General features: G+C 39.5%; 1 protein-coding gene across 8 annotated transcripts in view; it reads left to right on the top strand.

Annotated features, from left to right (window-relative positions):
* Positions 1 to 17,823, top strand: part of LOC6039079 (cGMP-specific 3',5'-cyclic phosphodiesterase) — a 166,391-nt gene that overhangs the window by 47,266 nt on the left and 101,302 nt on the right. For 2 of the 8 annotated variants that reach the window (XM_038249752.1, XM_038249751.1), the window contains exons 1-2: positions 13,210 to 13,340; positions 13,640 to 14,129. In XM_038249752.1, the coding sequence (XP_038105680.1) occupies positions 13,231 to 13,340; positions 13,640 to 14,129 (600 nt within the window). In that variant the 5' untranslated portion in view covers positions 13,210 to 13,230. Of the gene's footprint in view, positions 1 to 11,162; positions 11,229 to 11,534; positions 11,652 to 11,736; positions 12,274 to 13,186; positions 13,341 to 13,639; positions 14,130 to 17,823 lie in introns of those variants that run through there. The other 6 variants (XM_038249750.1, XM_038249754.1, XM_038249755.1 and 3 more) reach the window with 6 other exon arrangements.

Here is a 17,823-nt window from a genome sequence, read left to right as displayed (position 1 = left end):
ATAAATAAAGTAATCTACTCACTAACGACAAGAAGCAGAACATCCAGGCCAGACTTGGTTGACGGACGGGTGTCGTCATTTGAGCCACATTAGCCAGATTAGCTGCCTCCTTCATAGTGAGAGTGAGAGTTGAGAGTGATCCCAGGTCAGGTCAACCTGCTCGCGTTAATCGGCCTTACGAAGCGAGTGCTAATTTGATGAAGGAGGGACAGAGTTAAGGTGGGTGACGATGGAGGTTTGGATGAAACCAGACAGAGATAATTGAAAAAGATATGCTATCGTTAGCGTTTCGAGAGACTTTCCTCGAGAGAGCCAGAGGGCACGATTGCGTTAAAGTACCGGGTTGAAGATGGTTCAATGAGTTGAGATTAGTCAGACAAGGCTGAGGCTGGTGAGGCTCGACAAAAGAAGAAGCGATTGGCGATCTGAATTGGAGCAGGGTAAAATTTCAAGGACGGACTGGAAAATCATGTTTTCAAAGATCTTTCGTCTCCACCAATATCAAGATAGAAGTGTTCTTCGATGGAGACGCATGGTCCTCGAAAGAATTTTGTTCTATTTTTCGACATTTGGACTGGACTTTTGTTATGCCATGCAAGGTAAATAATCATTACTAATGAAATCCTGATAAAAAAAGCATTCTTAGCAAAAGCCTTTGCAATTGAAAACCTAACCACACATTAATTTAACAAAATCCCTCAAAGTTGCCCCCCGCAAAAGCGCCCAATAATTAGCAACAATAAAAACCAATTAACCGTAACAAAGCATCTTCGGAGTCACCCAGTCCCAGCTTTCTAGCTGTGATCTCTTGGCTCTACGAAGAAAAGCCATTGCCATTTATTTTAATGAAACCATGGAACCAGCCACAACCCTCCGCACTTTCCTTCCGTGCCCAGCAAGTCGGCGCCGTCGTGCTAACTTGTCGTACGTGCATTTTGGGCAAAATTAAGTCGAGAACGCCATTTTGTGCAGCTCACAATGCCTCACCTTTTGACCTTCACAGATCCCCAAAATTTGATTTCAATCCTGAGATATTCAACGAAATTCGTAAAAACTCCGTGCATTTTTGTCACTTTACATATGAAAGTAGTTTCAATCTTGTCGTGCTATCTTGTCACTCCCTGAAAATTGAAGTTAGTGCGTTTGACGCACGTTCAAGTTAGACTACCGTAAACATTTCTTATTATAACTCGAGACTCCAGCAACCAACTTCAACTAAACTTCGGTCAATGCACACAATGGTTAGCCAAACAAAACGTGTTTGTTATTGTTTACTTTGCGTGCTCTAGTTTTTGTCAAACATTAAAACGCGTCTTTCTCGGAACGTTGAAACGGCAGGTGCGACAAGATAGCACAACGATGTCGAAGTGGTGAAATGACATCGAAACTAATTGTTGGTTACTGCCCCTTGAGATTGTCCCATAATGTTTTCAAAAGTTTTGAAGTTTATTTAAGGCCACTTGAGATAATTTTACTCAATTATAATTACCATGAATATATCTTTACTTTGACTTTTTGTCATTTAAACAAAACTTGTTCTCGCGAGAAAGATTTAGTTTTGATTTGAAAATCCAAATTTAGCTTAAAGTAATAGGTCAAAATCAATCTAAACATAAATAACCATTTCTCATAGAACTCAACGTTAAATTAATCGTAGCCCAGGCAACGAGCAGCATTTTCCGGACGTAATTTTTCACCGTTCTGTCCTGTGTCAGACATTTCCCTCCTGCAAAGGATGTTGGCCAACTTTCCAAGCAGCTTGAAATTAAATCTTCGCGCGAGCTAATTTATTGCCTTGTTGTACAGCGGAAGGCATGTGGATGGGGCTAGCGAAAACTTTTAGAAATTACAAATGAGTTTCAAGCTTTCGTTTGTGAGGCAAGGTGAAAATGGGAGCAGGATTGGTGGTTTTGCTAGTGGAATTAACTGAACTTTGAAAGAACTTTAGCTTATGACAGAAAAGAAAATGTTGAGTACGGTAACCTATATGAGCGAAGGAAAAACTAAAACATTTACGGCAATATTGACTTTCTCACTTTTGGCTTGGGAGGACTGCGTAGTATCAAAAATTTATTTAAACAGCTTCAGCCCATGTTGTGAAAAGTTACTATTTAGAGCACGGTTATGGCCATAACTCAGTTAGGGTAGCAGAACGTACCAAACGCAAACAGATAAATCAGCTAAATGTTAAGAAATGCGTCACAAAGGCCATGTTTAACCTTTATAACCCACCACACAAAAACAAAAGCATACATCCCAATTCAACTGAATGTTTATGTTGTTTGCTCTTTTTTCAAGACCCTTCAAAAAGGCGAACTGTTTGCGTGACTTTTTCGTACTCGTCGGTACTCCATCCCAGTGCAAAAGGGGCAATTTGTTTTCCGAAAGAAATTGGCCTCTTGTGGCCTCCGACTTTTCCACTCGAGTTAGGAAGGCTTCCGAAAGCTCAACCCCGCACAGTCCGATTGCCCGGGGGCGCATTCATACGTCATTTCGTTTTCATTGTTGTCACACCCACGCGATTCACCGTTTGATTCTCTTCCTTTTGAGCGGAGGTGGTTGATGAAGACTGATGGACTGACGCGTGTTTGCACTAGATTCGGCGATTTTTTTTGTGAAGAGAGGTTGTATTTGTTGTGCAATTCACTTACCCTCTAACCTTAAAACCTTTCAAGCGGAATTTGGCATCCTTGGTTGAAGTGTATAAAAAGAAGTAAACATCCCTGCTCAAAATGTAAAATCTATTAAAGCCTTGCATAATTTCTATCATATTTGGCTTGAAGCTCACAAATTCACATGGAAGACAAATCTATGCTTAAACCATTGCTTAAACATTGGCACAAGGGTGGCAAATAAACGAATGACAATGCTTCAGTGCAAAAAAGGACGTAAAATTGCGTATACCATCATTCCTCACTCATTCCTTACCAGTTTCCAGCCAAGAAACGGAACAAACTTGACGGAGCACAGACGTGTCATAAATATTATTATTTCATCACGCTTGATCCGGAGCTTTTCGCCATTCGCCGGCTGAATTGCGCTATACGAAGCACAGACACAGTCCCTGTGCCGACCTATGCGATGAATGTGTATCCAGTATTAGCTTTAATGGTTTTGTTGGCAAAGTTGCGTGAATGTGTTGAAGACGAAGAAATCGAAATTGATTTATCGAGCCCTGTCATGACACGGCAACGGAATGATTCAGGACTGACAGCGCGCACCTTGATCAGAGCAATTTATGTGATAGAATTTAAACGTTCAGGTTGATTACTTTAAAACAAAATTGTCTGTTTTTTCTTGTGTTTACTTATTTTTCTTTTCTGTTAATTGTTTATGATTTGTCTTTCTGCTGACCTTTTAAAACTTTATCAAATTCCTAACTTTAGTTGGAGGGTTGAACAATTATAAATTGAAATCACATACCAAAACTAATTTAATCCACTAATCCCGAGCAGGGGTAAATAACACGGGAATACCAAATTTTGGTATTACTTGGGCAAATAACAGCGACCAAAATGTGCCCTTGGTTGCCCAGTAATAGATGGTAAAATACCATGAAATCATACCAAAATCTTGTATGTGTAAGGGCCCAACAATACCAAACCATGTTATTCCAAGGGTAAAATAATACCTCAAAATAAAACCATTTCAATACCAAGTTGAGGTCTTCTGGATTTTTGAACATTGCTTGAATACCAAAACTTGGTATTGCCATGGTTTTATTTTTAGGTATTCCCGCGCCCTTGGAAAATCAGATTTTGGTATTTCTGTGGTCTTTCACATACATGATTTTGGTATGATTTCATGGTATTTTACCATCTATTACTGGGCAACCAAGAGCACATTATGGTCGCTGGTATTTGAACAAGTAATACCAAAATTTGGTATTTTCATACCATTTTTAGTGCAGCAGTTGCAGTTAGTGAAAAACGGAAATTATTCATATGCAACAGCCAAATCTACTCACCTGATGATTCCATGTTGTTATTAGTGATATTCTTCACCACACCGAATGCATTTGTCATTGATGAACGGCCTCTGCTTGAAGTTCTTGAAGCTTCTGAAAAATAACAAGATTGAAAAATAAGTATTATTAAAATAAAACTGAATTGAAATTCACCAAAATTCATTAATCTGTCGATTGACTCGTTTTTCAAAGTATTTGGTTATCCCGATTTAGAGATATTTCAACGTTTTTGAAAAAAATATTAGTGGGTATATCACACTAATTTTTAAAATCATCTTTAACATTTTTGGGTTTCAAGTCATTTTAGCGCAAAATTAATTAACTCGTAAATTTTTTTTAACAAATATCCCATAGTTTCAGAGAAAATTGATGAAACCTTTCAATATTCAAATAATACCAAAATGTGCCATCCTGACTTAGAAAATTTTCCACAATTTCAAGTCATTTCTGTAGGGGGTATATCAAAAGTGTTTAAAATCAAGTTTGAAATTTCCGGTTTTGAATGAAAGCATTCGCTTTGAGACATCATTTTAGCGCAAAATTAATTATTTTGTCAAAATTGGTCAAAATTTTCCCATAGTTTCAGAGGAATTTGATAAAACACTTTAATACCAAAATAATACCAAAATGTGTCATCCTGACTTAGAAAATTTTTCACAATTTCAAGTCATTTCTGTAGGGGGTATATCAAAAATGTTTAAAATCAAGTTTGAAATTTCCGGTTTTGAATGAAAGCATTCGCATTGAGACATCATTTTTGCGCAAAATTAATTATTTTGTCAAAATTGGTCAAAATTTTCCCATAGTTTCAGAGGAATTTGATAAAACACTTTAATACCAAAATGTGCCATCCTGACTTAGAAAATTTTCCGCAATTTCAAGTCATTTCTGTAGGGGGTATATCAAAAGTGTTTAAAATCAAGTTTGAAATTTCCGGTTTTGAATGAAAGCATTCGCTTTGAGACATAATTTTAGCGCAAAATTAATTATTTTGTCAAAATTGGTCAAAATTTTCCCATAGTTTCAGAGGAATTTGATAAAACACTTTAATACCAAAATAATACCAAAATGTGCCATCCTGACTTAGAAAATTTTTCACAATTTCAAGTCATTTCTGTAGGGGGTATATCAAAAATGTTTAACACTCAAACGCTCGGGTAGTCATTTGACCCCTATTTTTTTTCTTAGAAATCCCATAACTTTTGATAGAATTGACCAATTTGGATGCTTTCGGTTGCAAAAGATCCAGATTTGTCTATATTTTGAACTGCCAGATGGGGGACAAATGTGGTCCATTTTTACCGGAGATATTCCGGATTCTGTTGGGTACCTCGGCCCTCCTATATGGGTATTTGGCCAATATAATAAAAACTTTTCAACAGAAAAATTTCGGAAATGATGCAAAACTACAAGGCATCATCCTAATACATCATCCTGCAAAAATAATTGACATGGTTAAGTCCTACGGGGCAGCGGAGCCGGTTCCAGTTGGGCAACAATTGACATTAGCTCAGTGAACCGTTTCCGGGTAGAACCTGTTCCGGTGCCCGAAGGTCTTCAGCATGTCATGTATCTATGCAGAATGATGTTTTAGGATGATTCCTTGAAGTTTTGCATCATTTCCGATTTTATTCTGTTGAAAAGTTTTTATTATATTGGCCAAAAATCCATTTAGGAGGGCCGAGGTACCCCAACAGAATCCGGAATATCTCCGGTAAAAATGGACCACATTTGTCCTCCGTCTGACAGTTGAAAATATAGACAAATCTGGATCTTTTGCACCCGGAAGCATCCAAATTGGTCAATTCTATCAAAAGTTATGAGATTTTTAAGAAAAAAAAATAGGGGTCAAATGACTACCCGAGCGTTTGAGTGTTAAAATCAAGTTTGAAACTTCCGGTTTTGAATGAAAGCATTCGCTTTGAGACATAATTTTAACGCAAAATTAATTATTTTGTCAAAATTGGTCAAAATTTTCCCATAGTTTCAGAGGAATTTGATAAAACACTTTAATACCAAAATAATACCAAAATGTGCCATCTTGACTTAGAATATTTTCCACAATTTCAAGTCATTTCTATAGGGGGTATATCAAAAATGTTTAAAATCAAGTTTGAAATTTCCGGTTTTCAATTAAAGCATTTGCTTTGAGACATAATTTTAGCGCAAAATTAATTATTTTGTCAAAATTGGTCAAAATTTTCCCATAGTTTCAGAGGAATTTGATAAAATACTGTAATACCAAAAGAATACCAAAATGTGGTGTTCGATCATTGACAAATTCTGCAATTTTGCAATATCAAAACAATACCTTAAATTGGTATGATACCACATTTTGCTCTTGCATAATCCTTAAGACAAATTTTAAAGGGTCCAGGAATACCAAAATTTGGTATTGATACCAGAGAAAGGTATTATTACGCATTTCCCTTGTTATTTACCCATGCTCGGGATGTGGTGCCATTCAATCTTCTTAGTCCAATTGAGATGTGGTACATCAATATCACTTGATTGACAATCTTTTGAGACAGAGTTGCCAGATCTCCAAACTTTTACACTCTTTTGGAAGGTCTTTACCATTTTATAGATAAGTTAGATGATGGATCCGGACATAATTTTCATACAGATAAGTGAGATCTGGCTACAAAAAAAATATATAATTATCAATTGAGTAGTTATAACTGCAACCAGGGTTGCCAGAACTTCAAACTTTTTAACTAGTTTGATTACGTACCCTATGAAAGGTCAGATGATGGATTTGGACATCGTTTCAAATAGATAAGACTTAAGATCTTATCTTTGTAAATTAGATAGTTCTCTCGTTTGCCTATCTAACGCTGCAAAGCATGGCGGTATTTGAGTTAATTTCTGGCCACTTATGAAACATTTGTATTTATGAGAAAACGCACTTGTATGCTTAAAATTTAAACAACTCATCAAACTCTTTAAAACGTTGTACATCTGCAATTTGTTTGGTAAGAAAAATAAAATAAAAAATGAACACACTTTAGAACAACATATAGATGCTTGTACAAAAAAGTATTTGCGGTGCCCTAAATCAAAATTTCATAGAATTTTTAAATATTTAAAACTGATTCAACCACGGTAATAATGATTTTGAACAAAAAGTTGTTGTCTAGGATTTCGCAATTTTTTTCACGATTTTTAAATTTTCATTTTTTGATGTGGATGAAACTTTGTCCATGTATTCTTTATGTCAAAAGAAGTATCTTCTATCTATCTTCTATATATACAGCAATTCCATTTGAAAAGAGCCTAAACCGAAAAAAAGTTCTCCGATCGGGCTCAAAATTTTTCTGGGGGTTCCTTGGCCAAAATAATTAGACCCGTATTTTTTTGTTTGGCCATTAGGGTGACCTACATTGTGCTTGGGTGGTTCGAAAAATGGCAATTTTCGTCATTTTTCGCAAAAACCACTTTTTTTGATAAATCATATCTCCGCGCCATTTCATCCGATTTTAGCTGTCCTAGACGCAAAAGAAAGGTGATGAGTTTGGCTATTTGGGAAAAATAGTAAGAAGTTCCAAAAATCTAGCTTAACTATTGAAAAAGTCGTATGAAAACTTAAAATGGCGTTTTGCCCGTGTCTGGACCAAAGAGCCTATGTCTGAAAATATTTTTATCGGATTCCTCGGAAAATTTCACATACGGGTAATTCTCCGCCAACTCACACAGCAGTTGCCCCGACCCCTCTTCGATTTGCGTGAAACTTTGTCCTAAGGGGTAACTTTTGTCCCTGATCACGAATCCGAGGTCCGTTTTTTGATATCTCGTGACGGAGGGGCGGTACGACCCCTTCCATTTTGAACATGCGAAAAAGAGGTGTTTTCAATAATTTGCAGCCTGAAACGGTGATGAGATAGAAATTTGGTGTCAAAGGGACTTTTATGTAAAATTAGACGCCCGATTTGATGGCGTACTCAGAATTCCGAAAAAACGTATTTTTCATCGAAAAAAACACTAAAAAATTTTTAAAAATTCTCCCATTTTCCGTTACTCGACTGTAAAAAATTTTGGAACATGTCATTTTATGGGAAATTTAATGTACTTTTCGAATCTACATTGTCCCAGAAGGGTCATTTTTTCATTTAGAACAAAATTTTTCATTTTAAAATTTCGTGTTTTTCTAACTTTGCAGGGTTATTTTTTAGAGTGTAACAATGTTCTACAAAGTTGTAGAGCAGACAATTACAAAATTTTTGATATATATACATAAGGGGTTTGCTTATAAACATCACAAGTTATCACGATTTTACGAAAAAAAGTTTTAAAAAAGTTGGTCGTCATCGATCATGGCCGTTCATGGTCAACCGCGACAGACACGGACGACGAAACAAAGAGAAACGCAAAAAGTAACTTATTCAAAACTTTTTTTCGTAAAATCGCGATAACTTGTGATGTTTATAAGCAAACCCCTTATGTCTATATATCAAAATTTTTGTAATTGTCTGCTCTACAACTTTGTACAACATTGTTTCACTCTAAAAAACAACCCTGCAAAGTTAGAAAAAACACGAAATTTTAAAATAAAAAATTTTGTTCTAAATGAAAAAATGACCCTTCTGGGACAATGTAGATTCGAAAAGTACATTAAATTTCCCATAAAATGACATGTTCCAAAATTTTTTACAGTCGAGTAACGGAAAATGGGAGAATTTTTAAAACTTTTTAGTGTTTTTTCGATGAAAATACGTTTTTCGGAATTCTGAGTACGCCATCAAATCGGGCGTCTAATTTTACATAAAAGTCCCTTTGACACCAAATTTCTATCTCATCACCGTTTCAGGCTGCAAATTATTGAAAAACACCTCTTTTTCGCATGTTCAAAAATGGAAGGGTCGTACCGCCCTCCGTCACGAGATATCAAAAAACGGACCTCGAATTCGTGATCAGGGACAAAAGTTACCCCTTAGGACAAAGTTTCACGCAAATCGAAGAGGGGTCGGGGCAACTTTTCCCGATTTCGTGTGAGTTGGTAGAGAATTACCCATACAATATCAAAAAATTGGCGATGTCGAACCGTAAGTTTCAGAGATATGATTTTTTGAAAATAAAAACTGAGTTTTTCGACGCGCCACGCGCAAAAACAGAAAAATGACGAAATCGGCAAAAAAAACAACTTTTTTTACTAAAACTGCGATAACTTTAAAATTTCAGCGATGACCTATAGATGTTATGGTACCAAAAGTTGCGTCTTTCTATTGCGTTGTCCCGTCACGAAAAGAAGTACCTGTCAAATCAACAAAATTTGACGAAATTGGGTGATCCAGTAAGCAAAATCTTCGTTTTTCATTTTAGAAACAACTGTAAAAAGGGTTTTTCCAAAAACATACTAGGAGAGCAGAGTTCTTCACTTTTGTGTATGAAAATCAAAATGATGCAATTGTACGATGTTGTCCCGTCACGCTACATTTGTAACTCTCTTGACTCAAACTTTGTGTTTTTAAATGTTTGCTGGAGTGAATCTTATTGGAAATTTAATGTACTTTCCAAATTTGTATAAATATTGGTACCTTTTCTCACAGATTTTGAAGTTATCAGCAAAAAACTGAAAACATATGCGTACAAACGTTGTCCCGTCACGAAAGAATCGGTCATAAGATTATTATATTAGGTAAACAATATTAAGAAATTTTTAACCATTCAGTTTCAGTGATTCGCCCATACGATACCTGAGAATATTTTTATTTATTTATTTTTATTATTTTGATTCAGTTTTAATTCGTTAAATTAAATTTTATATTCTAAAACTATATTTTTCTGCAAGGCTATATGAATGTTTTCAAACCTTGATAAAATATTATTTGTTTGTTTTTAACTGAAACTCATATTTCAGAATGTAAAAGTTTGAATATTTTCACATAACCAAAGCATTTTAGACGATTAAATATTGATCCTTACGCTGTACCTTGGACTTTGCCCGCACTTTATATAGCACTTTTGACAACAACAATTCTAAAAACTAGGAAACCAGTTGTTGTTTATTTACATTTCTTAAACTAACGCTAAAACTAAAAAAGTTCAGAACAGCTTGTGTGCTCTGAAAAACTTTTTTTTTCTTGAAAAATAGTGTTGGTCATAAAGCAGTTTTCCTATTTCAAAACTCTAGTATTTCGGGACCCGTGTTGTGTGGGTAAACATGGTTGCCTCTAACCTAGAGGTTAGGTCGTAAGCTCAATCCAGGTGTAGGAGCCGTCTCCCTGGGTCCTGTCTCGGTGGAGTCGCTGGTAGGCAGTAAGCCTTACATGCCAATGGTCGTCAATTCGAATCCCGGGGTGGATGGAAGCTTAGGTGTAAAAAGAGGTTTGCAATTGACTCAACAATCAAACCTTGGAACATCTAGTTTCGAGTAGGAATCTCGCAATCGAGAACGCCAAGGCAATGCTGTGGAGCGAATAATTTGATTTTGATTTGATTTTTGAGAATTTAGAAAAAAGCGTAGACAATGCACAAAGTTGTTTATAAAAAGGGTAAATCGTGCTGAAAATATTTCAATACCAAATTTTTTTATTTTTTTATGTTAAAATAATTCTTATTTTAATGAAGCTCAAAATATTACCATATTTTTTCACAATTGTGGTGGTTGTGATTCACAGCCAAATTACCATGAAAATAACATATAGTTGGACAATTTTTTATATTGGAAGGTATGACTTAAACTTCATTAAACAACGGTTCAAATTTAAATGCTGTATTTATTTTGAAAAGCTCTTATAGAACTCCTCTGCCACTTGAGCGCCCCTTCTTTGATGAAAACATAAATTTAGCATTAGGTATGAATTTCAAAAACACTTCGGTAGAAATAATCATACAATTGATTTTAGCGTCCCAAAATATTTTTTTTTTATATTTTAAACCAAATTATCTAGTTATTTGTAGTTCTACTTTACAGTTTGGCGCCCTTTCTGTTTTAAATAAATACCTAATAAGATGTTATAACTGATCTGAAAATTTTGTACAAAAGAATAACTCAAATGCAACTATTACCAACATGAATACCTCCCACGAAACAATAACAATAAAGCTCCATTGTTTGGTCCTCTCGGCTCCAGGCCAAATCCCACAATAAACGAACCTTTAATTGAATCAGCGAGCGTGCCCTCCACTTTAATATAACCATGTCATGTCAGTAAATTAACAGAAATAATATTTTCTCTCTTTCATTTCATTACAGATTTTTCCGAGCAGTGCCGTGCCGTGCGCCGTGACCGTGGTCCCAGGCCGCGCCGGGGAAAACTTGGTATAATTTGATTATCTCCAGCAGAGGGGGCCACGCCATCATCATCGGAAAACAGCCACAGAGCACTTTGGCGCGGCCCGTTGTCTGTCTGCGTGTGTGTGCGTTTGAGTTGGCTTGTGTGTGTGTGTGTGTGTGGTTCACGTGCGTGTGTACCGTTCCTGGAACTAGGAGTTGTAAACGTTGGACCAGAACCCCAGGAATGAAAAGAGCCATTTCCGTGTAATTAAAATCAACACGCTTCGAAGAACGCACACACACGCACTTTAACGACGACACGTGGTCGTCAACGCATGCACGCACACACGCACACAGGTTTGAAGTGTTTCCGGTGCGTGAGCTGCTTCCTTTTTTGGCGCCTGTGTGAGCTTCCGCCGTCACAGTCGTTGAGCTGATACGCGTTACGTCAAGACCTAACCTAGAAAGGTTGGAAGAAAACAAGAAGAAAACGCTCTGAAGTTATCCTCAGCTGTTGTTTACGTTTTCCTGGCATGTTTGTTGTTGTTTACAGTCTTGGATTGAAATTTGTAGCACTCACACAAAAGAAAAACCAAATGGTGCTAACCCTTTCAAGTCTAAAATCCTTGGTGTAACACATTCTCCGCCGGAAGCCTCCGAAGCTGGGTGTCAAAAGTGTAAACAAAAAGAAGTAACTTGGGTGTCAAACGTAGGTGTGACGCACACTCTCGCGCAAAATGTGTCCGCGTCGGCGGGGAACGCCACAAAGTGACTACGCGACGGATAATGTCCGGTGTCCGGAACCGGACCTGCCGCTGCGTTGAGAGTTGTGACAACCGAGAAGAAAAAAAAAAACACCACCGGGCAGTGCTGCCAATCCTGCAAGTGACAACTTGTGAAGGGCAAAATTCCAAAAATCTTTTCTGAGTGGGTGTGCGAAAGTGTTTTGAGGGTGTGAGCTAAAAAATAGTTGACGAAGAAATGTCTGCCGGGGACGATCCGGCCATGGACAACGGAAAGAACCATGAGGAGGATGGTGACGGCAGTGTTGCCGGGGCCTGGTAAAAATGGATTGGCGCTGGTGTTTTCAGTTGTGTTTTTTTCTCTCTGTAGTTGTTGCACTCGGCTAGGATCCTGCTAGGACCCCTCCCCCCCTCCCTTTGGAGAGTAGTTTGGTTCGGTTCAGTTCCCGTTTTCTGCATGGATTTACAGCGTGTTAATGTCAGGCGGAGTTGGTTGGCGACTGGCAGTGATTTGTGTTTGCGTGTTGCGCAATTTAAAAGAAACACGATTGCGAATGTGGAAAATGATTGGATTGTAGAGTTGTGTTGGTCCATGTGCGATTTTTAATGGAATTTTGCCTTAAGGGATGCCTACGATGTAATCGTATATGGGTCATTATCCGCCAACTCACACAGCAAATGCCCCGACCCCTCTTCGATTTGCGTGAAACTGTGTCGTAAAGGGTAACTTTTGTTGTATAGTTTTTCGACTTTGGGAATTCGAAAAGTTTAAGCTATGGCAAAATATTGTTGAATTAGAAGCTATCGATGATTCAATTTTAGTCATGTCACATATTCGGAACAGATCAATCATTTTTTACAAATCATATAAAAACGATCAAAGGACTATAACGTCATGCTTCGAATTCTTATTAATAATCTTGTTTTATTGATTGTTTGGATATAAGTTCGCATAATTTTGCATGAATTCTCTTCAAATTGACTGTTTATACTACATCCTGATGATATTTCTACATTTCCAGCATATTATACCGTTTTTTGGCAACTATAACAAAAATGATATGCTACTTAGTGCTGAATTTCGAATCATGACGTTACCAAACGACCCTTTTATTCGAGTTTGAGAGTTTAGGTGAATATGATTATATTATCCTGCCTTTTTAAAAGTCCGAACAGACTGGCCTGATTTCAAATAAAAATTATTCATTATACAATTAAATAGCAATCATAACACCACAATTAAGCATAAAACATTCCTAGTAGGTGCACATTTCCAAAGTTCCTCATGAACAAATCCTCCCAAAATGCATGAATGCGACGACTGCGTCGGCTCGTCGTTCGACCTGGTCGTGAGCGATTTTTGGACAACGCCGGACAGTTTATCGGTGGTCCTGTCCGCAGATTGTCCACTGTGGTGAGTTGTAGTAGTTGAAGCGTGTAAAAAGGAAAAAAAACACATACAACTTGTTGTCCACTAAACTTTGACGCTCCCATCGCAAAAGCCCGGCACAACCGTTCGCGATGAAACGGTAGCAGAACTTAGTCGTCGTTGTCGTTGTTGGCTACGAGACGCCCTCTGAGTAGCAGCGCACTTGACCGTGACTTTAATGCGCTATATAGAGCTGTATACTTAGTTGCATGGCAATGCATGGTGTCGTCAACATCCATTTTCACCGGCCGTCCTCCTCGGGTGTCTTCCTCTTCCAAATCCAGCACCAGTCCAGAAATCGTCAACAATAGCAACGCCACCGGCAACTGTTGTGCAATACCGAAGCTGGCGTCCCAGTGTGAAAATGGCGAAGCAAGTGAGGTTAATTACGGTGGCTTAATTAGAAGCAATTCGAGACCGTCAACGGGTGGCAGCGGCGCCGGCGACGACGTCAACCTTCTCTCGCCGAACAACTCCCGGTCCAGCATGAGCCAGACCCAGTCGCCGACGCATCTGTCCCCGGCCCGGCAGCGGGCGGCCGAGGTGCTGTGCACACCGGAAGAGCTGGACGAGGTCGGGGCGTTCTTCGACGAGCACTCGGCCGCCATCGAGCGGTGGTTCCGCGAGCGGGCCCCGTCCGACGTGATCTGCAAGCTGCAGTCCATTACCGGCGTCGGAGGGGCGGAACAGCTGTCCAAGTCGCCGCGGTCCCCGCACCGGGCCTCGGTCACGTCCGACCTGTTCCAGCAGTGGCTCGCGTCGTCACCGGTTAAGGTAGGTGTGCAACCAATTGTTTTGTAGCGCGGTGGGTGGGGTGACAGTACGCTAAGTGATGCAATTATTGCAGTCACACGGAGAAAAAAAAATCAAAACGTGTCAAGCAATTTGAACAGCAATTTGTTCGAGATTCCAAATTTCATGAACGCTTGTTCACGATTTTGAAAACTGACTTTTCTCCGTGCAGTGCAAGTACCAACACTTTGCGATTTTTAGAAAGGGGCATTTGAACAACACTACACGCAAACGAGAAATCCGCGAGGGAGGCCCTCCCAAATCAAATTGTGCATTGTCCCAGTCAAATCGTACGGAAATCCCTCACGTTCAAAGCGAACTTTGTAATTCACGCATACTATTGCAAGAAAAGCTCAAATTATTTCAGTTTTATTTCATAAACACCATACCAAACACCAAACAAGTCGGTGATGTGAACATGTATGCGTGCTAGCGTGGTTCACTTTTCTATGAAAAAGACAAAAGTTGTTATTTTTTCTTGCATCAACCGGAATTTCGTTCTTTCATGTCCCCAGAAGTACTCCTGAAAATTTGAGCCCATTTGGTAAGGTCTAGGAGCTCCAGTTTTAATTTGAAATTTATATGGGATTTTGATTTATTTTCCATGGGAAACCATCTTTTTCTACATTGTATTAGGATTTTTTTTATAAATCGATGAAATGACTTGATTCTTATAGTAGGAGATAGGTTTTGAACTGGGGAACAACTTTGTAGAACATACCAACATGCTAGGAAGTGACCCTTTAAAGATACAGATACTTTTAGATGGTAGCTTTTGAAGGGGCTTACTGTGTGGGGTGAAACGGGCTAGCTGGCGTAAGTTCAAGATATCTTTGGTTTTTAATCGATGGTGCTTTGAATTTTTCTAGTCATATTTACAAAGTTATTTTTAGAACATTTATTTATAGACAAGCATGGGCAACGGTTTTGGCCAGCAGTGTTTTGTGAGTTTTCAACGATAGCAATATCTTTTCCTTGGACAATCTGGCCACCGGTGTTGTTCCAGGTTATCAAATGGATGATGAGACAGTTCGGACACCGGCACTGTTCCGGGTTGGCGGTTTGCTGTTTGCAAATATGTTTTACAAGAATTGGTGGACAGTTTCGACACCGGCATTGTTCCGGGTTGGCGGTTGGCGGGTTATCAAAGACTGTTCTTGTTAGGTTATGTTAGGGGATCGACACAGTTGTCTGTCGATCAGTTAAGAAATTTGGAAAGATGGGAGGACGGGGAGGGGCTGGTCACGCTTACGAAATTGGTCGGGATTGAAGGATATAGTTTGGGAGTCGGTTTAATCAGGGGTTAGTTTCAGATTGGGAATTGCATTTCGGGACAGAACCTAAAGTAAACAACACTGTTTCGATTGTTTGTGTATTTCAGTTTTTTATAACAAATAATTAAAACAATCAACGCAATAACTCATTTTAACAGCTGTTGATAAGGTTGAAAATAGATTCAAAACTCCTACTTCAACCTCGCATGTCTCTGATGTACGGTGTTGCCGCGCACGAAGCTTTGCGTCCACCCGACGCGTACACTCAAAAATAAAGTTACCGGTTCAAAGGGTTAAAAGTATCCTTTTAAACGGTACTCGAGCTTTACCCTTTGCAAAAGGGTACAGATTACCCTTTTAGAAGGGTGAAAACCACCCTTTTATTTCACTTCACCGGCTTTACCCTTTCAAAAGGGTAACTGCTCTTGAGAGCGAGAAACAACAACGCCGCGCTGGATTTAAAAATTGGTACTCCAGCGTTGTTTTGACTTTTGTGATATTTTTCGTGGTGCGTGTTTTTGTTGTCCGGAGGTTGCTCCGGATGTAGGCCAATTTAGACCCTACTGAAGGGCGAACCGGCGGCCTGATCCGAAGGACATGGACGAGCAGGAGATGCTTTCTAACATTGTTCGGACCCCGCCCGCCGGACCAGAACGATACGACGACCATTTCGGAGAGCATTTCGTACTACACGTTGAGCATTTCGTCGGACCTCAACTCGATCGACTCGTTGAAGCCAAACTCGGGGGAGAATTCGAAGGAGGTCTTACCAAGTCTCGTCGTGGCGGCCAACGGGACAAACAAGTACGTCACACACACCGCCGAAGCTGGACGTGAAGCAGCTCGAGTGGGACGAGATCAACGATCTGCTGCAGGTCGAGCGGAAGGTCGACGAGACGGAGAAACCCTACCGGACGATGCCTTCGCTGCTGCACTCGGCCAAACAGTCGGCAGTCGGCGAAATCACGAACGGAACGGAGGAGGACTTCCGGACGCAGCACGACTTCAACACGATGGATTGCACGGACATCGTGATCGAAACGGCCCACTGGAAAACTCACCGCGTATGGGACTACTACATCCGTGATCGGTCCACGCCGCGAGTGGACGCCTTCTGGGGTGGCAAGTCGGATCTGACCGAAACCGGAGGGTTCGAGGGGGAAGGCACCACAACGATCGTGTTCCGCCGCAAGCTGGCGGCCATCGAACCAACCAATCACTCGATCGTGAACGATCTGGTGCACGTAATCTGGGCAAAGGGACAGAAACCGTCCAAGTTCAAAAACTGGTGAACCCGAGGTGAACCAGCTTGATTAGCTGCGGCCCAAAAAGGACTCCATGGAAATTAAAATTTAAATGTAGTATCTTAGTTGGTTAATTGTTTCTATTAAATAAATTAATTAAATTTAAACTTTATTCAAATAAACTGCATTTAAAAACATATCCAACAGATGGCGCCACTGGTTGAAAAAATCACGATTGACTCATAGATGTCGCTAGTGAGCGCGCCGTTCCATGACAAGTACCCTTTTGAAAGGGTACTTGGCCAGTACCCTTTTGAAGGGTTTCGCCCTCGTACCCTTTCAAAAGGGTGACGACGGGTAAAGTTGAAAAAAGGATGGAAAGTACCCTTTTACGGGTTATTCTGAGTTTGAGTGTAGGATATTGTTGCGCGTACGGTGTTGGCACGCACTCCGCTCTGCGTTCACGTGATGCGCCCGATTTTCGAGCACTCCATCAGCGCGCATGGCCCTGCTCTACCAGATGCTTGGAGCGAATGAAGCGCTCTAGTCGAATCCACCAGCCAATCAGCTCAACCTGTGCACGATTGATCCGTCCTCGCGCTCAGGGACAGGAACACCAAACCTACGGAAACAGATGTAGTTAGCTCTCAATGTTCTCACTCGAACTTAGTTTGATCTTACCCCGTTCGGTCCATGGGGCGTTTTTTCTAGCTTCAGTTACTCCTGTAGTTATCCGTGTGCTTCGAGTACCGCTCTTGTTGTCTGAGTTGGGCAATTTATTGGTATCGGTGAGACTCCGCGTGGTTCAGCGTGCACAGGTTGAGCTGATTGGCTGTACTATGTACTATGCAGAAAATGTTCACATACCCGGTCCCATCCTGCACACTTTTTCAAAAAGAAGGCAATAAATCAAGCCAATAATCAAAACCAACTTAACAAAAGTATAAATGGAAGCATTAGTGAGATCCCTGTTAGATGAATTTTCAGTGGAATGATCGTATATTTGAACTTTACAACAAATACTTTTTCAGACTTCCAAGCTCGATTTCTCAACTTGCTGAAAATGCATATGGGACATTTATGCGAACATGGGCAGTGTACCTCCGGCAAATTTTAACCAATCAGTGTAATTGTATTACATGAAAAACAGTAAAACAT

The sequence above is a fragment of the Culex quinquefasciatus genome, chromosome 1 (assembly GCF_015732765.1).
Source record: "Culex quinquefasciatus strain JHB chromosome 1, VPISU_Cqui_1.0_pri_paternal, whole genome shotgun sequence".
Taxonomy (NCBI): Eukaryota; Metazoa; Arthropoda; class Insecta; order Diptera; family Culicidae; genus Culex; species Culex quinquefasciatus.
Note: the sequence above shows the minus strand (reverse complement) of the source record. Positions and strands in the feature narration are given on the sequence as shown.